The following is a 24,356-nucleotide window of genomic DNA, read 5'->3' as shown; positions in this document are numbered from 1 at the left end:
ACTGCTACAAAACACCAGAAAAGAGGAAGTGCCTCACGTGTTAGGCATTCTTGACATCGGTGTATTTTTAGAGTCTACAAGGTTGATAGGTTTACATTTCCAGTTTATTGCAGTCTACTAGTTTAACGATATAGGCTACTACTAGTTTAATATTCTGCTGCTGATATGGCGTGATATTCGTATGATAACGTTAAAAACACGACTTTTAATCGTCGGCCCAGCCCACTTTGCCCCACTGATCTCAGCACCACCACCACTCGAGGGAGCAAAAGTTTGCTCTGTTTCCAGACCTGCTGACGAGCATGGCTGGTGAGCGCGGAGTCAACACTGGACAAACCGCGGAACGTGGATCTTTTGGACCTGTGCAACGGCTTAATTATGTCGAGCGTGATCTTTCCCAGGCAAGTAGATATTCTATTTAATTTGAATGTTAAAGTAATATCTTTTGGTGTCATAATAACTCGCTTTGGTTAAAAGCGTCTACCAAGAACCGACATAAACAGCCTAGGCTACTCGATCCTGAACCAGCATGAGTTTTCGACAGTCAGTAGTAGACAGGGGGGTCGGTTTGTTACACTTTAAATACTTGTAAAATAAAACTTTTGAAATACTGGTTCCAAAGATTTTGGGCAGACACACAAAAGGCCCAGTCTCTAAAGATCTTAAGTCTGGTGTCAGTCTCTAAAGATCTTAAGTCTACAGCCTCTGGTCCAGGTCATGACTCTGCAGAGAAGTTACCAGGATGTGATCTTTGTGCAAAAGGCATAGCCCACAGCACAGTCTTTTAGTGCAGGCCCATTGGGAGACACATGAGGCTCATAGTCTAAAACATGTGTTAGCTGTTAAACCAGGTAAATTTAAGGGTTTCCCCAGTGCCATTTATAGAGATGATGCAGATGGATACAACTGTAATTCAATACAATTATAATTATGTACAGCAGTGTTTCTAAACCTTTTTTTCTGTCGCGCCACCCTTTATCATTAGGCCTAGAATACACACACTGTCTCTGAAGACCAACAAATATAGACAGTACAGACAGTAGAAGACAAAAAAATACTAAATGCTAAATATACTAAATAAACTAAATCAAATATCCCCATAGTGTGCTTAAGGATGATCAAGCATGAGGCGCTTGCAGTGACAGCGCAGGGACTGAGCCTGTAGTTCCGTATGCATGGTAAGGTGCTCTATGAGAGTGTGCATGGTAAGGTGCTCTATGAGAGTGAGTGTCATGGTGATGGTGCATAATAAGTAAGTCAAACAGTGCAAGAATAAAGTTTAGAGACCACCATAAAATAAATATGGACATATTAGAGAATATTGTAGACAAAGTAATATAAAAAAAATGATGTTAGTGCAAGAATAGGTTAAGGTAATAGGGTTACAGCCACTGGTCAAGTATTAAGTATAAAGTATTAAGTACGGCCACAATCCAGGCTGTTGGAGGGAGGGAGGGAGGGAGGGGTTATGCATATGTGCTAATATAGCATGTAAACAGTGTAGCAGTAAAACAGTAGGGTAGTGGACAGTCAGTACACAAACATGGCGAAGGTGGAGAGGCAGACAGACTATGCAGAGAAGTCTCTCCTCTTCCCTTGGATGACACGGGTGACAGACACACACGTCGCTCCTGGTCCACAGCTCTCATATTGCAGTAGTAGTGTAGTAGGCTACAGCATGGTCAGACCAGTCATTACTTATAATCGCGGGGCAACGTAGCGATGCATTCTGAAGCCCTGTTTCTTTTCTCCTACACCACTGTGCATCGAGGGAGAGGTGCACTTTTCTCCTTCGAGATACTTTCTCCTCCGATAATAAACTTGTACTCGTGACGATAGGCAATTGAAAAGGTAGCAGAGTAAAGAGTAGATTACTTGCTCAAAAATGTACTTGAGTAAGAGTAGAGTTTTGAAAAAAGGAATATGGAAAGTTGCCGTTCCTCGAAAAAAATACTTTTTTACTCATGTGTGTTACTACCCACCCTTGGAAGATGAATCTGAATATGAGGTAATTGTCATCATACTATCGTTTCATTAATCCACAAAGAGGCGAAAAGTATCCCACAGGCAAGCCGACCATACAAAGCTTTATTCACGACGCCGGAGACAGGTTACAAACACACAAGCATGCCAGGCAAGCGTGAGAGCAACAAGTCTGTCATAGGCAAAGTCTTACCATTATTTATAGGACTAAACAGGGAATTCTTGATAGATTACGTAGAATAAAGAAAAAAGAGCTGTCATCATAAAGAAAGTTAATTAAAAGAAAGCTGGTATTACTCCAAATTCTCTAAGGCGGTTACAAGAGACAAGAGTATCACTCCAGACTCCCATGAGAGGTTGACCTTGGAGAACACAGCCAAGAGAAAACCAAAACAGCTGAGATCATCCTTGTAATGTCTCTATTTCTTTAAAGTGTAGCCAATTGGACAACAACCACCCCAGGAGACATTTAACAGCTAAAGCGTTAAGTCTAATTACTGGAAATTTCCCCACAGGGCTCAAAAATACAGCATTATAGAAATACAGAAAGGAAATAGAATGGAATGAGAGAGAGAGAGCACAGTGAGAGAACTAAACATGAGAGTAATATTCTTCCTGAATTGGCCACAATTTGGTGGGTTTTTTTTAGGTGGCTGTCATCTGAGTCATTCCGTGTCAAACCAGATAAAGTTGTTGCTGCACTGTCTTAGATTTTGTTTAAACCTTGTCTACATTATCAATGGGTCCTAAAACCAAGGCCTATCAAATATTTCTGTGCAAATCTTCTGTCTTCGTATCTTTTTAAGACCTTGACATTCTTTCATTTTTACAGCTTGAAAAACACGTGCCATGTTTTGGTATTAATATCTTGACAAATATTCAAAATGTAAGCAATTGTTGCAAGTGTAAGCAAAGTCTGTACTAAATGTATACTGGCTTTCAAAAGGGCGATAGATTTCGGAAAAATGTGTATTAAAGGGACACCAGGCAAGCCTGAGTGCTTTTTCTCCAGGAAGCTCCCCCTAGCGTCTGTACGTGTCGATACACGTGCGAGCCCTTGCTCGGTCTGAAGCTCTTTTCTTTTCTTTGCATCTCCTGTCAAGGGTTTTCTCTGCCGGCTCTGCCATTATACACACGTTTGCAATAATCGCTAGCCGGGTTTCGTTAGCCTGCTTCTGTGCTGGGGATGCAGGATGTCACCTGATCCTGCTTCTTGTGATGTCTGAGACTTTGTGAGACTGAAGGTTGCAGGTAGGATACACCGAACTTGCAAGCGGGATATTCTTTCTATAGGCAGTAGGGGCGGGCGAGAGAGTTTTCATTCGCCCTGTAATGAGTCATGAGTCATTTAACCATAACCACAACCAAACACGAAAACGTTGCCTGGTGTCCTTAAGTGTGATATTGAAGGTATTAAAATACAGTTTTTTTTGTATCAGTCACTATTTCCTCTTCAAATACATCAGTTTATTAATGTTTTCCAACAATTTGAAGTCTCCAAATGCTAATGACAATAATAAGGATGAAACAAGGAGTGTTTGTATTTTTGTGTGTCATTTTCAAGCAACTGAAATGGTATGTGGGGTAGCTAGTAGGACCATACAAATCTATGTTGAAATAGTTAAGTAGATGGACATTTAGTGTGTAAAGTACCAATATTGTACCAAGTCCCATTCACAGAATAAATGCATGTAGTTACAGATGTTTTGGGAACACCAAAATTTACCAGCATTTACAATAAACAATAGACTTTAGCGCCCCCTCAGGTGAAACACAGCATAGCATTTTGCTTTTATAATGGTGTTATGTTCCCAAACACCTGTAACTACATGCATTCATTCTGTGAATGGGACTACTGGATATTATAGTTGTATCTTGTAGGAACAGAAATTGTCTAGGGATTGTTCCAGAAATGAGGTCTCAGTCAGCCAGGAGTGAAGTCAGAAATCTCAGAGAGCTTTATTCACGAATCCGGAGACTTGCGTTGTGTTGCTACATGTTACAAACAAGGAAACACTTTTTATACCCTACTGACAGTTCAGACAAGACATGACATCTCCATTAATGGTACGCAAACGTGTTTACGACATAGTTACCCCAGAGTCAACCATATCTTTAAGGCTGTATCCCATAACAACCATGGCCCATGGAATCCAGTCAAGATTGACCCCAAGGCAGTAAATAAGGTCTTAGGGGCGCCAGCCCGTCGAACTGGGCCTACCCAGCCTCCTTGGACACATACAGTATGGCACACACACACAGCATGGCTGCGCAAACACCTTGAACATGGAATTCCACAGTTGTTACCTCATAAATCTCTCCTTCACGTTCTTCTTACAGCAGCGTATCTTTCTTTAACATGAGCACAGACCAGACCAAAAGGGTACATGGTTGAATATAGCTCACACTTATATGGTGAGACACCTTTAAGGCCAAAATTTCTTACTATAATCTAAATACTTCTTATGTGTCTTGCACCATTTTACCAAGTCAAATTCCTTGTCTCTTCTTTTTCCCTGTGGAAAAGAAAAAAACCTGTCAATAAAATTATTCTTATTCTGATTCTTAAACCTTGTGCTGTCCAGGTACTCCAGGAGCGGGAGAAACTGAGGAAGGATCGAGGTGTTTACCTGCAGAGGATCCAGTACCTGGCCAAGGAGCAGATGTGCTTCCAGCAGGAGCTGCGTAGGTTTCTTGTAGTGTTGATTACGGGAAGATCAGGATCATTTAAAATGACTGGTTGACGAGAATACCATTTGCCCTGTTTGTCTGACCCTCTGTCTGTCCCTGTCTGTCTGCCTGCGTGCCTCTCTTTTTTTCTTCCAGGAGAGCTGACCTCTCCATACAGAGTCACGTTTGACCAGGAGGAGACCCAGCGACAAGTGGAACAGTTCCTGGAGCACATTAATATCCACATGTTGTCCTTGCGGCAGGCTGACGACGCAGCCAGGTACCACCTCCTCAGGCTGCAGCAGGAGGCTGTACTCCTGGGCCTTCCTCCTCCAGCCCACCCCTGGTCCTCAGACGCAGATATTCTGCTGCCAGACGAGGAGGACGAGAGCCAACAGCAGGTGAATTTCCCCCTCTGCTCTTCTGGAGCATTCAGGGCTGGATACACAATAGTACACAAAGCTCTGTATCATGCATACTCAGTAAGTCATGTGGAGCATTCAGGGCTGGATATAAAATAGTGCACATAGCTCTGTTTCATACTCTACATTCCTGTTTCATGTACAGTGCTTAGTATAAGTGAATACATCCATGCTAAAGTTGACCAAAAAGAGGAATTAAAAAAGGTGGAGGTGCTCTGCACTTCATTGGTGCTAAAAGTCTCAGATAGTAAAACACTGACTGTCTCTCGAAGGTCTTGGGCTAGTAAAAAGATGGCTACTGGCAGCAGTCTCTGCATTCTTGCAGGGAACATCATGTGCTTGGGTGTGGATGGTTTTCAGGGGATCCTGGGGAGTTTGATTGGGTGGTGGTGGGGTCATAGGGTGGGGATGGTGATGGGGAAATTAGGGGGGTTTGGGTTTATTATTGGTCCAGAGTAGAGCCCTGCGCGGGACTGTTTTCTTCATCCTGCTCCTGCTGAATTTCTGACCATTACCGCCCGCTCCCGCAATGTGTATGTCCGCTCAATAATAGAGATGCATTGATTTTGTGTCTTCTCCCGTCCCGCAGGAGAAAACATGTCATTATTAATAAAGAGATTCATGGGGATGTTTGTTTCTCTATCCTGTCGCTCGTGTTAACCTTTCCTGATTGCTCCCCAAACCAGGGGAGACTCGTTACCTCCAGGGCCGACGTTATAAAATAAATAACGTTGGGGTAAAATCCCGTTTCTGGTGAGCAAATGAATGAGCTTGATTTTTAGCCTGGGGTTTACTTTGGACACTGCACACACTGTAGCCTACTTAAAGCGATAGTTCGGAGTAAATTTTACTCTAGGGTCCTTTGCACCATGACCCCGAGCCAAACACCCTCCCAGAACCCGTTTTCCCTTGGTCGAACTCTGGTCGAGTAGCGCTGTCAGAAACTAATGACTTTCCATCGCTTTAAGACTTAAACTTATTCCACTAACTCTGCTCCGGTCACATACACACGTCTGCTTCCTCTTCTCTCTATTTTTTTTTTTTAGCCGCCCGTTCTCGCCTGCAGCAAAGTTGAAACCACTCGGTCCCGAGAGATTTGCGTTGGGTCCCGCGGGATTTGCGTTGCCCAATCCCAATGCAGTCCTTTAGTCCAGAGTCTCTATCTGACTGCTGAGCTTCTGGGCAGTTGTTCCAGTAGTGTTCAAGTTGTGTCTTTGTGGCGGCAAGGAGTCGGCGGAGGTGGGGAGGGGTATTGGTAACGGATCAGGCACTGCTGTTGCAACAGGACTCTGATTTCTGATAGCCTCTCAGCCTTGATAGGTGCTGCTGTTGCAACGGGACTCTGATTTCTGATAGCCTCTCAGCCTTGATAGGTGCTGCTGTTGCAACAGGACTCTGATTTCTGATAGCCTCTCAGCCTTGATAGGTGCTGTCTCCTCATGGCCATGACAGCCATTTGTTTGCTGAGATTCCGGGGGGTTTGACACCAGTGATTGGTTTTGAGTAATTTCAGCAGCATCCTTCTTATCGTGTCCAGTGGACGTTGAGCAGGTTGTTTATGTGTGTGTGTGTGTGTGTGTGTGTGGGGGGGGGGGGGGGGGGGGGGTGCTTTGGTTTAGCTGAGTTGTTGTCAACTTGTTTCGTCTGTATGGCTACTGAGCGCTTATCAGAGGCTCGGCTGAAGGTTGACAGAAAAAATGTTGGGTGCAAGAGAGAGGCGATAGTTTTCAGTTATGATCTTGACCCTAGTCCAACTCAGTTCTGTGCTGTTTGGTCTGAAATATTCCCTGCAATTCCAAAAAAGATTAAAATTGTCAATAAAATTTATCCCAACTGAAATCTTTTTGGACATGCAGCTTGTTCTTTGTAAATGTAATTTGCTCCAACATGCACAATGATGCGTTTGATAGTTGCATATTTTGACACTATTTCTGCAAGTTTGTTTTTTGTGTCAGACACTGAAACATTTGGGAGACAGCATACAATCATCCTTTCCCCATTTAAAAGTCTCACAGCAGAGTTGCCTAGAACGAGTGTTGTGAGATGAACAGGTGCCGAGTGCTGCTTCTTGTCTGTGCCCATCTTTCTATTGTTGTGGTTTGATCGCTGCCTGCTTTGGGTCTGTTCCCTGGGAAATTCCTCTCTTACGTCCCGGAGGCATTCAAATCTGTTCCATAGTGTTTGGGGCTGTGGGTTTCCCTGAGGACCACAAGCTCTGTAGTAGCTGATCTGTCTGCATTTCCTCCCTCAGCCAAGCCCACCGGAGCCCCCCCACCATGACACCCCCAGACCACAGCCAAGCCCACTGGAGCCCCCCCACCATGACACCCCCAGACCACTGACGGCCACAGTAAGGTAAGATAAGATAAGCCTTTATTGTGTCTGAATGGTTTGAAATTGTCTGAATGGAGAAATTGCCATTGAGATACAGACACTACAGTGGATGTACGAATTAGTGTCTACAATCACACATAGTCACAGTAAAACATGTAAACACACACTTACACGATAAAACATGTAAAAATATAAGTCCCTAAAGACATTTCTAACAACACGGCCTTCATGTACAAATAATGTTACAAAACAAAAATATCTTATCAAATGTGGTACTTAACAGGCTGATAGCATTGTGTGCCGACGTTGCATATGCTGCAAGAGCTGACAGTAGCATTGTGGAGGAGCCGATGTTGCATGTACAGTATGCTGCAAGAGCTGACAGTAGCGTTTAGGACTGGGCGATATGGCTGAAAACTGTATCACGATATAAGTATTTCATGTCAGTCGATATCGATAATCATTTATTTATTATTATTTTTTTTAAATCTATTTCAGATAAGGACCAGAAGGATAAAAAAGTTCAATTTAAACACTTTTATTTTAAACTTAACCTTCCTCTGATTTTTTTTTTGAATCTATTTCAGATAAGGACCAGAAGGATAAAAAAGTTCAATTTAAACACTTTTATTTTAAACTTAACCTTCCTCTGATTTTAATCACCTCAGTTATCAATAAAAGCAACAGGGAAAAGAAATAGCAACACAATCATGAAAAACACTCAAATAAATAAATGTGCACACAAGTCTGAATGAAAAGCAGCACTGGTTGAAGCCTGGACATATTGTAAACAAAGCAGCTTAATTTGCTAGTATATCATAGTCTACTGGTTAGACTGTTCAGTTTCCCCACGTGTGTTTAAGTTTCAAATGAATACCTTTTCTTCTTGGGACAGGCCCGTTTGAGTCTTGGAAAGTAGCCTACTTTTCCATTTGCATCGGGATTGAGATGATTAGAACTTAGCAGTCAATTTGAATGCAACAGTTTTGAACAAATTCGTGCAGCTTGCTAATAATGCTAACCAGATTTAATAGCAATTTAGCCAGTCGTCTTGCACGATTGTGAATGTTTGGATTACGTGCATGCTAAGGAGGGATGCGCCTGTTGGGAGAGGGGGAGAGTGAGTGAGAGAGAGAGAGAGAGAGAACGGAGCAACGACTCATTGAGAGTCTGTGTTGAGGTAGGCCTACTTCTATCGCCTACTCTGGTAGAGTTGCAGCTACAATGCAAGATATATTTAGCCTATTTATTTATGGACAACTTAAGGAGGTGTGTGTTGCTTTAATTATCGAATGTTCTATCGAACGTATTTTTTTTCTTGATATCGATTACATTTATCACCCAGCCCTAGTAGCGTTGTTAGCTGCAGCTAATGGCCAGTACTCCCAGTCCGCTACAATGCTAGGTCTGGGGGCATCATATAAACGTTCCTTTTTTGCCTCTTAATAGACTCAAAATGTCCTTAAAAGGTCATAAAGAGCCAAGTACTACACACTGGAGTCTGTACTATATGCACAGAGTCCTTACGTGACAAAACGATGCATTTTCTACTCATTAGCTGTGAAGGCATCAGGAGGGAGGTTTAGCTAAAGTACTCATTAGCTGTGAAGGCATCGGGTTTAACTAAAGTACTCACTGCACAACTACATATCCAGCTGGCTACTGTTACACGTGTAGTTCACATTACTTTTGTTTTCAAAATCAGAGTGGTTTGTGTTGGAATTAAATGACATTCATAAAGGTTAATGAGAGAATCCATGTTCATAGTGACGATTCGAGGAAGGCTCTAGCCGACAGCTTGATCCAGGCCACAGGAGGTGGACGGAGAGAGCCGATGGAGATCTGTTTAAGGGAAGAGCTGTGTGAGATGCTTCTGCTTCGTGCCCATCACAGTGGTCTTACGCAGGAGGCAACACCTCAATGCTTGAGCCAGGCCAAGGTAAGTGAGGGGCCAATGCAGTTCATGAAAACATAGTGAGCTACATCTTGGGCGTTTCGCCTCCATTATGCTGCCAACATCCTAGCCTTGAGGTAACACACCTTTTAGCGATTTTTCAACATACTAGGTACTCATTTAGTGCTAAGTGGGGAACCCAATGCATTGAGAACATCCTGGGTACTCATTTAGTGCCAAGTGGGGAACCCAATGCATTGAGAACATCCTGGGTACTCATTTAGTGCCAAGTGGGGAACCCAATGCATTGAAAACTGACAAATAGAGTCTGAGAGCAAGGTTCTAGAGTCTGAGCGCAAGGTTCTAGATTCATTGCCACACACACAAGTGGGGGCAGAGTTGGAAATGTGTCATAGAGAGACTGCATTGGTTGATTTGGTTAAAAAGTCACAGGTTAGATTATTGGTTATTATTGTAAATGATGCTATTGATAAATAATGAGCTGTAAAGTAACTCAGACTTTTACAAACAATTTTTTAAAGGTGCCATGTGTAAGAATTGAGGTAAAAATATCCCAAAAATGAGCTACACGCATCAAAAGAATGAGAAGAAATAAGGGCGATGATGTCATTAAAAAAATGACAAGGTATAGTGCTGCAGAGAGATCAACCTAAATTAGCATGCTAAATTACTAGCCACAGCCCGACAGGTGTCATAATACCAGTTTCGGCCATGGGAGGCGGTATGCGGGCAACATAACCGCCAGCCAAACTGCAATACACGTGTCTCAGTTGTTACTCTAGCCCAACTCACTTTCTGAAGGTATACTGCCCCCATCTTTTATGGAATGTGGATTGCGGTGGAATGTGGTTGATTTTTTTGCCGGACATTATACATGGCACCTTTAAAGGATATCGACTAATTATAGTTATCGTCAAAATCACAAAAATATTGATATTATTTTTTGTCTATATCACCCACCCCTAGTGTCTAGATTAATGTATCCATTCCTTTGACTTTATTTACTACAAGATTAATTTATCCATTCCTTTGACTTTATTTACTACAAGATTACTTTATCCATTCATTTGACTTTATTTACTACATTGGTTTTGCATTAGTGTTTTTGCCAGCCCTGATACTATTAATACTACTACTGTACCTGATACTACAGATACTGAAGACTGAGACTTTATTATAAGGTAACTAAGCCAAGTCCATGACAAACTTTGCAGGAAGAGGAACTTCTTAACCAACGACCATCTTGTGCTTAGACTTTGACCTAGATAATTACATTGTTTCAACAGCAAATCCAAAGTTCTCTGGGCCAAGGCCCCATCTTATGCTGAATCAAGTACACAATTACATTGTGTCTAGACAAACACATTACATACAGACATATGACAAAACCTGGGCTCAATGACCATCATGTTGAGACAACAGACCATTCAGGATAATAGACAACCCATATGCATCCCCCAGTCCTCCCTGCTATTGGCTGCTACCTCACATGATATTAATTATGTCAGCGCTAGTCTGTGTGCAGAAGCATAGGCAATGCACGTCATAAAGCCACTGGTCTTCCTCAGGGAAAGCCCACATTATCCTGACAATGGAGGTCACATAGCCACTGGTCTGTGTGGTGACTTTATCTAGACATGATAATAATAATACTTGTGTGTGTACGGGCCTATTAAGGGGACCTTCCATTTAATATGAAAACATTGTTTGTGCAGCTGTTATGCAAACATTTACTGGAAGTCATAAGACTGTGCTTGTGCAGCTGTTATGCAAACATTTACTGGAAGTCATGAGACTGGACGGTCAAAGGCTAAGAGTGGAAATAAACAAAACAGGGCCTGGGGGAGAAAGGTGCTTACCAGAAGGGCAGAAATAGAAGGGGCTAGCAGAAAAGGAGAAGCAGGGACTTCCAGAGAGAGGAAGTGAAACCAAAGTTGAAGTGACACATAGAACCAAATCAAAACGTACCCTGCCTGGCAACAGATTACACATAGAACCTGGACACATGTATTCTGCCTAGCAACACACATTTTTTAATGTTTATATGAGGAGGAGTTTCCACCAATATCTCAAATCCCAAAACGCTCTGATTGGCTAAAAGGGGCCTGGTGACGTTCCTGGGGATAGGAACGCCTCTCAGGTCCCCGAGAGTATAAAGGAGAGAGCTCAGGCACATTCAGATCAGATCTCATCGGGGTAGCAGCTGCCACTCACCACTCTATTGCCTGACGGTCCAGTCCTGACGCTGTTTGGATTGTATTATCACTGCAATACGGTGAATAAAGGATCAACAGTCTTCAGCTTCTCTCGTCTTGGTGTTCTCCTTCGGGTCTTTGACATCAGAGTGCTAGTTGGATTGGAGGTTTTTGGAAGTGGATGATTTCCACGACATCTGCCTCAGGGAAAGCCCACATTATCCTCACAATGGATGTCATAGGACCTTTATTAGAGAGACATTCATGCACAGAGCAAGTTGGATGTACTAAAATGTATGTTGCATTAGTGAGACTCGTATAGTGAAAAGCAAAAATATCAGTTCTTCCCTAAGTTAACATATTGTACGTAAGTCATACAAAAATGTATGGAGAGTCTCAAAATATTTCCCACAGCAGCGTAGATGAAGTTGTGAGTATAACATCTTTCTCAAAGGACTCTAGAGGCTCCAGGGGCCACCACTTTAGCTGATCAACTTCTCTGGTCTCAGGTCTTTAATTATTCACATAATTACTTTGGTAGATGCCAATTATTTTTCTTTGAAAGTTTTTTTTTTTTTTTTGCAGGACCATCATCCCGGCAGTTTAAAGACCACTGTGGAGGGAACGGAGACAATGTCGAGGTTCAGTGTAGACAATATGCTGAGGAAGGCCACCATGCTGGTGGGGGATAAAGTTCAGTATGAAACATCCACCAACCCAAACACACAGGCAAGGGCCGTCACCATGGAGATCCTGGCCGACACCCTCAGGGCCACGGACACAGAGGAGCACCGAAGAACAGTAAGTCTCCATGTTAATATATGTCAGGGCCCATTCAGTTGCTTAATGTACTGTACGCAACTATGGATGTGGCTAGTCTCCACAGTAACGCTTAGAACTCCAGCTATGTCTTGCAGGTTTTTGCATTACTATGTTTTAACGACTTTATAGCTTTCTCAGGAATGTGCTACGAAAAAGTTTTAGGAACATTTCCCTCAGAAATTAAAAGACAGTTTAGAGTTCCTTTTTGTGTTTTTGCCTCCCCTGTGTTGCTGAGAACATCGAACACCTTGTTTGCATTTTTAAAGGTGACTCCATTTTGGTAAGTTGTCCGTTTGAGGGCTTACTTTCTAAGACACTAGTAGCGAACTCAGCTAAGCATTTAAGAAGGAAAGTCTTATGCTCTGGAGCAGACAAAAAACGCAGCTGAACTCTGTTGTCAAATGTATTGTTTGTTTAACAAAGTTTCTAGGCCTGTGCTGGCCTGATGGCACTTAGTGCACACGAGGATACGGAAATCTGTTTAGAGATATAAATCTCTTTAGAGGCCGGACTCATTGGTCCGTGGTCTAACCTCCAAAGGATGAAACATCTCTCTTCAAAACGCTGGTAACAATCAGGAGTCCGCACACCGGACCTCTTGACCTCTTTACAACCTTTAGAAAAGGAGTGACCTGTGCAAATGAGGTTGAGAATTGTCGTGGAAAATTAACCACTTTCTCGAACCTCCAATCTCAATAAGCACTCTGATGTCAGAGGACCCGAAGGAGAACACCAAGACGAGAGATGCTGAAGACTGTTGATTCTTTATTTGCCGTCTTGCAGTGAAGATACAATTCTAACAGCGTCAGGACTGGACCGTCAGGCAAGAGAGCGATGGGTAACAGCTGCTTCCCCGATGAGATCTGATCTGAATGTGCCTGCGCTCTACCTTTTATGCTTCTAGGGGCCTGGGAGATGTCTCTTTCTCCTAAGGCCCCTTTTAGCCAATCAGAACGTTTCTCGAACTTGGGATATTGGTGGAAACTCCTCCTCATTTAGACATTAAAAATATGTATTGGACAGGTTCTATGTGTAATTACTTGTTGCTAGGTAGGGCCTGTATTCGTTTTGGCTTTGTGTGTCACTGTCACCTAATTTTACTTCCTCTTTTTACCTGCCTTGACATCAAGTCAATCTTATGACTTCCAGACAGTCCAGTCTTATGACTTAGTCTCATCAATCTTCAGCAAATGTTGCATGACATTGTACAAACAGTATTACATCAATTTTCTGGTAAATCAAATCAGCATACACACACATGTATATGATCAAATAAAATCACCACACATTGCACAGACAGTATTACATCAATTTTCTGGTGAATCAATCAGCATACACACACATGTATATGATCAAATAAAATCACCACACATTGCACAAACAGTATTACATCAATTTTCTGGTAAATCAATCAGTATACACACACATGTATTTATGATCAAATAAAATCAGCAGAATGCACTTAGCCAGGTTCTATTGTGTAATTACTTGTTGCTAGGTAGGGCCTGTATTCGTTTTGGCTCTGTGTGTCACTTTCACCTAATTTTACTTCCTCTTTTTACCTGCCTTGACATTTCAATCTTATGACTTAATCTCATGATTTCCAGACAGTCCAGCCTTTTGGAACTTGAGATATTGGTGGAAACTCCTCCTTATTTAGACATTAAAAATATGTATTGGCCAGGTTCTATGTGTAATTACTTGTTGCTAGGTAGGGCCTGTATTCGTTTTGGCTCTATGAAGCACTGTCACCTAATTTTACTTCCTCTTTTTACCTGCCTTGACATTTCAATCTTATGACTTCCAGACAGTCCAGTCTTATGACTTAGTCTCATAATCTTCAGCAAATGTTCCCCATGAGCAAGGTCACAATTACATAAAGAAGAAATAAGTAAACATTTAGTCTACTTTCACCATCTCTAAACTCCAGTTCATGTATTTGGGGCAGCTGTGGCCCATGGAGCAGCCGTGGCCCACTGGTTAGCACTCTGGACTTGTAACCGGAGGGTTGCCGGTTCGAGCCCCGACCAGTGGGCCACGGCTGAAGTGCCCTTGAGCAAGGCACCTAATCACTGTGTGCTGTGTGTGTTTCACTAATTCACGGATTGGGATAAATGCAGAGACCAAATTTCCCTCACGGGATCAAAAGAGTATATATACTATATACTATATATATTTCAGTCTACAGAGATTCTCTCTGCCAAATAAACCCTCTTGTATAACAAGGGCACTCACACTAAATACTTATACTGACAAGGTGTTTCCTTTTTGTGTACGGTGAGAGCCTCACGGTCATAAATCAAACATCCCCACACTCACACACACACACACGATCTCAACTGTGTTACGGGAGCCCTGTTTGACACCAGAGTGGACAAAAAATGCAACACGTCTTTGTGTAAATCAAGTTTGAACGGAGAGAATAGAAAAAGTTACGATTGTGCCAGTTCTGCTATACTCTCGCTTAGTAAACAAATGGAATGTTGGAACATTGCGCTCCCCAACACAAAAGCTCGGGTTTGCTTGATCTTTTGATGATAAGTTTTGAAGCTTTGTTTTGATAACCTTGAATCAGATGTCATAAGATGGTTCATAACATTACACATCAGCATAACATTACACACTACGTGCACACGTGTGCAGGCCAATAGCAATAGGGAGATTCGACTTTATGTAGCTGCCTGCAGACATCTTAAGTTAACTGCATAACGTGATTATTTCTGATTCTGATACGTTTTCAACCCGGAATTGTGCATAATATGATTGTTGAAAACGTAGAATCAGAACCTCAGCAATAATCACGTTATGCAGTCAACTTAAGACCTCTTCGGGCGGCTACATGAAGTCGAATCCCCCAAATGTTTGTTTAATGGATTTTTTTTTTTTTTTGCGGTGATGATGGTGACAAGCTCAGACCCACGGTAGGTGTCACGTGACCGCGGTAATGCGATTATCGTCCCAGCCCTACCAGTGTGTAGTACTTGGGTCTTAATGGTCCAGTGTGTAGTACTTGGGTCTTTAATGGTCCTGTGTGTAGTACTTGGGTCTTTAATGGTCCAGTGTGTAGTACAGTGTGTAGTACTTGGGTCTTTAATGGTCCATTGTGTAGTACTTGGGTCTTTAATGGTCCAGTGTGTAATACTTGGGTCTTTAATGGTCCAGTGTGTAGTACTTGGGTCTTTAATGGTCCATTGTGTAGTACTTGGGTCTTTAATGGTCCAGTGTGTAGTACAGTGTGTAGTACTTGGGTCTTTAATGGTCCATTGTGTAGTACTTGGGTCTTTAATGGTCCAGTGTGTAATACTTGGGTCTTTAATGGTCCAGTGTGTAGTACTTGGGTCTTTAATGGTCCTGTGTGTAGTACTTGGGTCTTTAATGGTCCAGTGTGTAGTACTTGGGTCTTTAATGGTCCAGTGTGTAGTACAGTGTGTAGTACTTGGGTCTTTAATGCTCCAGTGTGTAGTACTTGGGTCTTTAATGCTCCAGTGTGTTGTACTTGGGTCTTTAATGGTCCATTGTGTAGTACTTGGGTCTTTAATGGTCCAGTGTGTAGTACAGTGTGTAGTACTTGGGTCTTTAATGCTCCAGTGTGTAGTACTTGGGTCTTTAATGCTCCAGTGTGTAGTACTTGGGTCTTTAACGGTCCAGTGTGTAGTACTTGGGTCTTTAATGCTCCAGTGTGTAGTACTTGGGTCTTTAATGGTCCAGTGTGTAGTACTTGAGTCCATTTAAGCTTAGACAGTAAACAGTAGTAGAGTACCCGAGTGGTGGAGGAGAAGTTAGGCCGGAGAAATCCACTCTGTCGCACCCTACGTAAGGGAAACGAAAATGACAAGCAAACATTTCACATTAAGCTCACAACAGCCCCTCACCGCATCACGAACCTTTGAATCGCCCGCATAGAGAAAAGCCGACGTTTAAATGGTTAATTAACTAATTACCATTGACATCAAACTTAACATACAGTAGAACACCCCCAAAACACACATGATCACATCAGGGTTTCCGCTGTCCGGTAATTACCGGACATTGGCCGGAAAAAAAATGAAATGTCCGAAAAAATTAAATCCGATTGTCCGGTCAAATTGTCCGATTGAAATTGGCTAATAATCCCGTCCCCCTAACGCAATCTGAATTAGAGATTAAGACTTAATATGTAAGCCTATGTCCTCTGGCTATGTTTTTAAATGAATAGGCTCTACCGTTTGAAAAGTAAGCTATTAAACAACACGCATAGCCTATGCTGCATTTCAAATAGGAAGCGCACGCTTAAAACGTCCATGTTAAACAACGAACAAATGAGTGAGGCGGTTCAAACATGGCCAGGCCCAGGCAGACTAGCCTTAAAAGTTTTTTCAGAGGCCAGACGCGATGGATGATAAATTGGTAACGTCTGAAGCCTCAGATGTAAGAAGCGATAATAGGATATTTGACCGTCATATCATCAAAATGTCCGGAAAACGAAACCTCTGCTGGTCACTTTGACCGGCACCATTTTTTTCTAGCGGAAACTCTGGATCACATATTAAGCAACATTCCTCACACTTAAAAGGAACGTGCCCAACACAATGAACACGCACAAATAATAATTCAGGAATTGACATGACCTACATTAGTAATATCATAGAGTCTTAGTATAGTAGATGTGCTGCTGAGGCGCCACATCGTCACACAGGTAACAAACATGCACCACAGCAACAATCACCAAAGTATTCATTTAAAGGTCCCCTGTGTAAAGTTTTCAGTTGTTTGTTAACAAAATCAACATTTCCCATTCATAAATGTTGCCCAATTCATGTTTAATTACCACCACCACCAAATCGAAGCATACCTATTGGCTTAGAAATCCTCATTTTCATTTACATAGCGCAGTGTCGACTCGCCGTGTACGTACAGTACGCCATTTCGAAATAACGGTGGCCTGCAAGGGACATATGCAAAATACAGCTCAGTCTTTGCCGTCTGCATGCATAGAAAAAACATTAGCTTGGATTCATCTGCAGAACTTTCCTACATTCAGCAATGTAAGTTACGAGCCCATTTTCTACAAGTCATATGTCTTCCTAACAATCCGACATTGAAATCGTATTTTCCAACAAAATAAATAAAGAGAAAAATAACTTTGTTCGTGATCTGTCACAGGCTCACTTGATCTCTAGTTTCTAAACCCAGAGACAGTTGACAACCTAACCTAACATAGTTTTGCTAGGACGATTAGACTACCACAAAGTTGCTGATTGTGTGTTATTTCAGGTTATTTTGCAACAATATACAAGTTTAACCAAAGTCCTTAGCTGCTACCTGCAAACATAACTAGCCGTTACCATTCACTTTCCGTTTACTGTGCTAACATAGCTAGCTAGCTCGGTTAACAGGCTAAATGAAACTATTTATTCCGTCTCCGAAAGAGTGTTTCATTGGCATCACACACAAGCAATGACAATAAAATAGTACACAACAGTTTATTAATATGTAGCTATTGCTTATTCAGAGACAAGTTTATGCTTCGATGTGCCTAAAAGTCCATAACTAGTGCCAGTTTTGATGTGTGACGGCCCCCGTAGTTCTAAACGAGGCAGCGCTTGAGACGTTGGTTGCTATATAACTCCTAACCACTAGATGGGAGACTTTCTTTCACAGGGGGGCTTTAAACAAATCTTTACAAAAGTTATTTTTTTAATGTCAATGAACACATCAGACAAGAAAGGAACTCATTGTATGATGTTAATGTCATGTACGTGATGAGTTGCCCTTGCCCTGTGCTTGGTTAAACATTTTCCTTTGGTTATTTCTTCCCTCTAGTGGAGACCGATAGGTGGTGCAGAGCCATCTCTTGAAGAGCCAGACGGGCCTGTGGTTGTAAGGACTGAACACACAAAGGGAACTGTGCTGAGAGTCCCTCCAAAACAGAACACACTCGTCAGTAATCTACCAATTAAGGCAAGTTATATATGGACTTTAATGGACACAGTTTAAGTTCAAGTGTGTATGTTGGTTGTGGGCATAAACACAATCAAACGATGGGTGTTCATATTGTTGGCTCAGTAAATGGAAGGCAAAGGGAAAGCTATGCTTTGCTGGTTTTTAATCATTTATTTTCTCTCATGGGTTTTTGGTTATCACACATTTAATGGACCACTCTGGTCTAAGAACAACCAAGGGTCTATTTATGGATGATAACGAGTGTCTATTTATGGATGATAACGAGTATCTATTTATGGATCTTAACGAGTGTCTATGGATCTTAACGAGTGTAAACTTTTGTTGGGTACCAGAAAAATCTACTGTCAAGGCTTCAAATATCATTACACTTCTGTGGTACTGCAGAGTCTCTTCGTGTAACAGCCAAATATCATAACAGTACCACAGAAGTGTAGAGTCTCTTCGTGTAACGCCATTGTTGGAAGATGTCCGCACCTGTAGTAAATGGGGTAGCAAGTCTGATGTTGGCTGTAGTCATAAACAGTTGGCTATCATTGCTGTTTTGCCTTGTATACTCTCTAATTCCATTTTCATTATTCTTGCCTTTGTTGATATGGTTGACATTACATTTTTGTTCTCTTTTATATATGTAAAGTACTTTTTACTTTGTTTAGAAAACCACTCTATAAATAAAGGTTATTGGGCAATTCCACGCAAAACTGTCACATCCATAACGCCAACACAATGACATAGTATTCAGATGGCGTTATGGACGTGACAGTGTTGCGTGGAGTTGCCCTATTATTATTATTATTATTATTATTATTATTGTTGTTATTATCTGTTTGGTAGAGAACTGGGTAAAGAGAAGACTCCTTTGCACCGAGTGAGCTAATCCAGTTGTTCAGGTACTCCGTAGTTATTGCTGTTGTATTTGTTGCAGGACCTTCCTCTTGGTAGTTTGAAGGCCGTTGTGGAGGGAGTGGAGAAGAAGCTGAGCTTCAGTGCAGACGATGTGCTAACGAAGGCCACCATGCTAGTTGGGGATAAAGTTCAGTTTGAAATATCCACCAACCTCAAGACCAAGGCAGAGAGGGCCGTCAACGTGGAGATCCTGGCCGACACCTTTGAGTGCGATCACACAGAGGCGCAACGCAAAATAGTGAGTCTGGTGAATGCTCAGTTGTCAGCAAAGAGTGTGCCAGAGAAGACTCTTTTTGTGTTAATTAATATTTGGAGAAGTTTAGTGTAGTTACGGATATGTTATTGTGGTTCGTAATGCCAAGTCATTATCAGTATAAAATCATTTGCTTGACGGAGTGCATTCCTTTATCAGGGGGTGGTTCTTGGCTTGAGCAACTCATTTGGATACATCAAGTGCTCTCAGGACCCCAAACTGGTCTTTGACTTCTGTGAGGTCTTGGAAGACAAGAAGCTCTCCCACTCAGAGAATGTGGAGTTCACTATAGTGCCAGTATGTAGCCTTTCACTTAGTGACAAAAATTTCAAAAAGGATTTTTTAGGATAATTCAGAATAATCTTACCTGGTGTCTAGATAGCTTTATATTCAGATACGTTCATATTCCTCTTGATCTGTCCAGAACACGGTGGCTGGAACTGGCTACCAAGCCATCAGGATCAGGAGACAGAAAATGTTCACTCCTGTGCCAACACTGGACAGCCCCACTACAACACATTCAGAGAAGGTGTTCATCTCTGTGCCGCCATTAGAGGGCCCCACTACAACACATTCAGAGAAAGTGTTCACCTCTGTGCCACCATTAGAGGGCCCCACTACAACACAGACACAAAAGGTGCAGTAATTGGTTTTCCACATTTAACCCTCTAGGCGCTACTGTCGAGTTTACTCGACAAGATGCGGTACTGAATAAAACGGCCGATTTAGTCAAATAGGGTGTCATATTTCGTTCGACATCCACTCCACTAGGTGGCAGACATGTCATACGTCATCCCCGAGTCCGAAAAAGGTCATGGTTTAAACAAAAGTTTTGAGCTACAGCGCATTGAATCAGTGCGTGCAATACCGGAGCTAGTGTGCGTGTGAGCCACTTAGTCAGAGCGATATTGTCAACGTTAGCGAGTATTTGCATTAGATTATCGTCTAATGGCATCAAAAAAGTTTACCTGAAATGAAGTGTTGGGTCTTCTATTCGCGGACCCTGATTCTGAAGGGGAATATCTGCCTTCAGGAAATGACGGTGATTTGTTTACTGAGGCTTCAGATGCGTCCCTGCCTTCAATGATGCAGCTGGACAAAGTGAGAGTTTACTCCATAGTTTAGCTTACACCAAGCACAAACGTTGAATCGTTTGCCCAATGTCACTGGTGGGAATAATGTTTCACGGGTTCGGAGTGTTCATCGGGAAGTTAGCAGGGTGTTAGTGGTGTGGCGAACAAGGCTGGAGGTAGCCTAATAGCGCTAGCTTCTGTCTTTTGCCTCTCCACAATCGCGGCGACAGTAACGTGGTGGAGCCTTTGTCTAATGCGACTGGGTATGTTAGACGAGGTCGAAGTGCTCATAGGAGAGTTAGGGGGAAACGTAGTGGCAGTGTGGGGAGTCGCAATGAGAATGACAGTAGGCCTAGTCCGAGCTGCGCAAATTCTCTCCACTCGACGCGCGCGAGGCAGATCTGGCCATGCTGCTCGCATGGTGGAGGTGGTGACACGCTCTCTCCCTCTCCCCCCCACACACACACACACACACATTAGGTCATGCATAGTCTATCACAAGATGATGGGAATGCCGGCCCTGTATGGATAGGGATAGGAAGTCATTATCTCTACAACAAAAGGCCTGCTACATAAAAAAAAAAAAAATGTCAGCCATTTATTAGTAATGATTTACACTGTTGATTTGCTATCTATTTCCCTGATCATTTAGGACATACACTATGTGTTCCTTTTTGTGTGTTCATGTCCTTGTGATGTGTGTGTCTTTGTCAGCTAAGAAAAAAAAACATCAACAAAAAGAAAAAAAATACTAACATTGTCTCTTGTCTTGTCTCGTCATCTCACTCGCAAATGAGCTTTTGAACTAAACAGGTCTTGTCTACTTGTGTTTGTGTGTCATCTGAATAATCTATATGTGCCCCATACATGGAATCAGAGTGCCTACTGTATGTAGTAAATGGAAAATCTCTACAGCAAAAGGCCAGTCTACTGCTACATGCATTTGGTTTGTTTCGGCCATTTATTAGTAATGATTTACACAGTTTGTTCACTACTTACTATTTACCTGAGCATTCAGTATTGTGCAATATAGCATACAGAAGGTGAGGGACATTTTGGGGGGAAAGAAATGGTGCATTTTATCATTCAAACATGCGACTTTTCATGAAAATTCTATAATCCAAGATGGCCGCCACCATATGACGTCATAATATGCAAATTAGATATAAACATTTAATCTCTACATAAACTTTGGGTCATCCTTAATATTTCTCTAATTTACAGAAAGTCTCTATCTCTTATCACTTTTAAGATATAGCCTTTTGAAATGAAGATGTCAAAATTGATCGTTTCGGAAAAAAACCTCTGGCGCCTAAAGGGTTAACTCCCATTTCTAATTTTGTAGTTCTGTTCCTATTTGGAGAATGTTTTTATATCTACTTCATAAGGATGAAACTTATATCTACAGCAATCACGTTTATAACCTCAGTTGACCTGAGTTGACAAAAAAAAATTAAAATGATAAATACCATGTATTTGTTGATAATCCTTGTCTTGTGCACTTCCTGTACACAGAAGATTACCATCCAACCAACAAACACCAAGGAAAGGATGCAGAAAGACACAGGAATCAATACTGATGGCCCCAAAACAGGGTACGTTTTTGGTTCTCTGGGTCCAATGCACAGTAAAAGCACAGGTACCAGTAGAACATTTACAAAAGTTTCACTATGAATAGACATTACAATTGATTTGTTTTTGCCACAGAAAGCATGTCCAAGTTCTGCCCAGCTCAGTCAGTGCAGTAAAACTTGCAATGAAAGAGAATACAGAGGACCCCAACACAAAGACAACAGAAGCATCTGGAAGGAGAAGCAGCATCCACCCAAACTGTGACCATGGCAATCAAAGCAGGAACAGAATCCCAGATAAGGGTGGCAGGATTGATCGACCTCAGAGTTACCGTAGCTCGAGCAGAGAAAGGAGACAAGTAGGAGTAAGCAAAGACGAGAGCGATAGAGAGAGAAGTCGCAGCAGGAGCAGAGAGCGGTCTACCGGGAACAAGCGGAGCAGGAGCAGTGACAGGGTTAGGGACCAAGGCAGAGATCGGAGTCACCGTAGCTCAAGCAGGGAAAGGAGGCGAGAGAGAAGCAAGGAGAGGTGGAACAGAAACAATAGTCGCAGCAGGAGCAGAGATCACTCCCATAGGAGTCACAGTCGGAGTCACAGCAGCAGTCGCAGCAGAAGTAGAAGCCGGGAAAGAGGTGGCAAAATTGGTCAATTTGAGAGGCACCATACAGCAACCAGAGAATGGATAAGAAAAGAAACGAGCAGGGAGAGGGGCAGTAGATATAGGAGGAGTCGCAGCAGGAGCAAAGAACTTTTCCCCAGAAACAGACGTAGCAGGAGCAGGGAAAGAAGCAGAGAACTTTCCCACAGGAATAGACATGGCAGTAGCAGGAGGAGGAGCAAAGAACTTTCCCCCAGGAATAGACGTAGCAGTAGCAGGAAGAGAAGCAGAGAACTTTCCCCCAGGAATAGACGTAGCAGTAGCAGGGAGAGGAGTAGAGATGGGAACAGGGACAGGGGCAGAGACCAGGATAGGAGCAGCAATCAGGGCAGGAACCGAAGCCCTGAGTGTAGAGATGAGAAGCGCAAGAGACAAAGCAACAGTGGTGAGGGTTCCTCCAGGAAACGCAGGCGGAGCAGGAGTCCCAGGATAGACCATGTGACCGCAAAGGTTGAAAAGGACCTGTCCAGTTCTAAGGCCTCTGGTACTACCACCTACGGATCATCCAATCCTGATGCAGTTGAGGATGAGGAGAGTGAGGATTTGGCCAGGAAGAAAATGGAGCTGGAAGAGTTGGAAGCTTTGATTGCTGAAAAGTTGGCTGAAAATGCTGCCTTGGAACTAGAGATGACATCATTACCTTGCCAAACCTCTCTTTCTCCACAACATCAGAGAACTATGCCTCCTCTCAGACAAGCCCACAAAGACAACCCCTTCCAGATGGATGAGGAATATAAAAAACAGCTAAAAGAAGTACGTCTGGGAAGTGCCAATGAAGTACAAAGAGATAACTTGCGACATTATGACCGCGCTGCGAGGTTCAGGAGGGATAGTTTATGTGGTGATGGCGTGGAACCAGTGCTGTGTGTAGAAGTGCAGTTCCTCAGACAGGCTGAGGAGAATGGCGAGGACCGCTGTGTTCATGAAAGAGAGGCCAATGACTGTTTTGAGCACCACATGGAACGGGACAAGAGTATAGTGCCACATGATCAGAAGAGAGAAGACCAAACACCGAGCCTGAGCCAGCATGAACAGAAGATGCATAGGCGGTCAGATGAGGGTAGGCGTTTTCCTGAAGGAGCAACCCTTGGCAAGTCTATTGATCCAGTGGGGACCAAACATGTGCAGCCTCGACATGGTACGTTCTTCCTCGTTTAGTCAGACAAATGTACCCTACTGCTCTAACAATCAGTGTGAATTATTTACTAGCAATCCCAGCTCTTAGTTTCTTTCCCTAGTAAGCACATGAGGTAATTCTGTTCTACTCAGTTCCAAACAAAACTACTTGAATAACCAGAAGGGCCCTTGGCAAGGCCAAATCGTAATGTAAACAAAAGGAAAATTATCTTGGCACCCAATTTAATGAGATCTTCCTTGGTCGATGATTAACTTTTCCACCAAGTTTCATGAAATTTTGGCCCATAGTTTTTGCTTAATTCTGCTAACAAACAACCCAAACAACAACAAACCATTGAGAGAAAACATAATCTCTTTGGTGAATGTAATGAGAACAACACGATCTACAGGTCTGCACTACAGTTGTACTAGAATACATGTTTGTGAGTTGCCCCTCTAACTGCGTTCCTTAGTGCACCACATGATTCTTTATGATA

General features: G+C 42.5%; 1 protein-coding gene across 10 annotated transcripts in view; it reads left to right on the top strand.

The window, feature by feature from the left end:
* LOC121685730 overlaps positions 1-24,356 on the top strand; it is a 61,293-nt gene continuing 36,937 nt past the window's right edge. For 3 of the 10 annotated variants that reach the window (XM_042066438.1, XM_042066437.1, XM_042066441.1), the window contains exons 1-12: positions 1-401; positions 4,569-4,668; positions 4,810-5,054; positions 7,327-7,430; positions 9,177-9,348; positions 12,105-12,320; positions 18,144-18,281; positions 19,207-19,425; positions 19,600-19,737; positions 19,865-20,077; positions 22,029-22,108; positions 22,221-23,881. In XM_042066438.1, coding sequence (XP_041922372.1) covers positions 303-401; positions 4,569-4,668; positions 4,810-5,054; positions 7,327-7,430; positions 9,177-9,348; positions 12,105-12,320; positions 18,144-18,281; positions 19,207-19,425; positions 19,600-19,737; positions 19,865-20,077; positions 22,029-22,108; positions 22,221-23,881 — 3,385 coding nt within the window. In that variant the 5' untranslated portion in view covers positions 1-302. Of the gene's footprint in view, positions 402-4,568; positions 4,669-4,809; positions 5,055-7,326; positions 7,431-9,176; positions 9,349-11,634; positions 11,950-12,104; positions 12,321-18,143; positions 18,282-19,206; positions 19,426-19,599; positions 19,738-19,864; positions 20,078-22,028; positions 22,109-22,220; positions 23,882-24,356 lie in introns of those variants that run through there. The other 7 variants (XM_042066440.1, XM_042066434.1, XM_042066433.1 and 4 more) reach the window with 5 other exon arrangements.

This window comes from Alosa sapidissima, chromosome 16, assembly GCF_018492685.1.
Source record: "Alosa sapidissima isolate fAloSap1 chromosome 16, fAloSap1.pri, whole genome shotgun sequence".
Lineage (NCBI taxonomy): Eukaryota > Metazoa > Chordata > Actinopteri > Clupeiformes > Clupeidae > Alosa > Alosa sapidissima.
The sequence above is the reverse complement of the archived record's forward strand: the minus strand, read 5'-3'. Positions and strand labels throughout refer to the sequence as shown.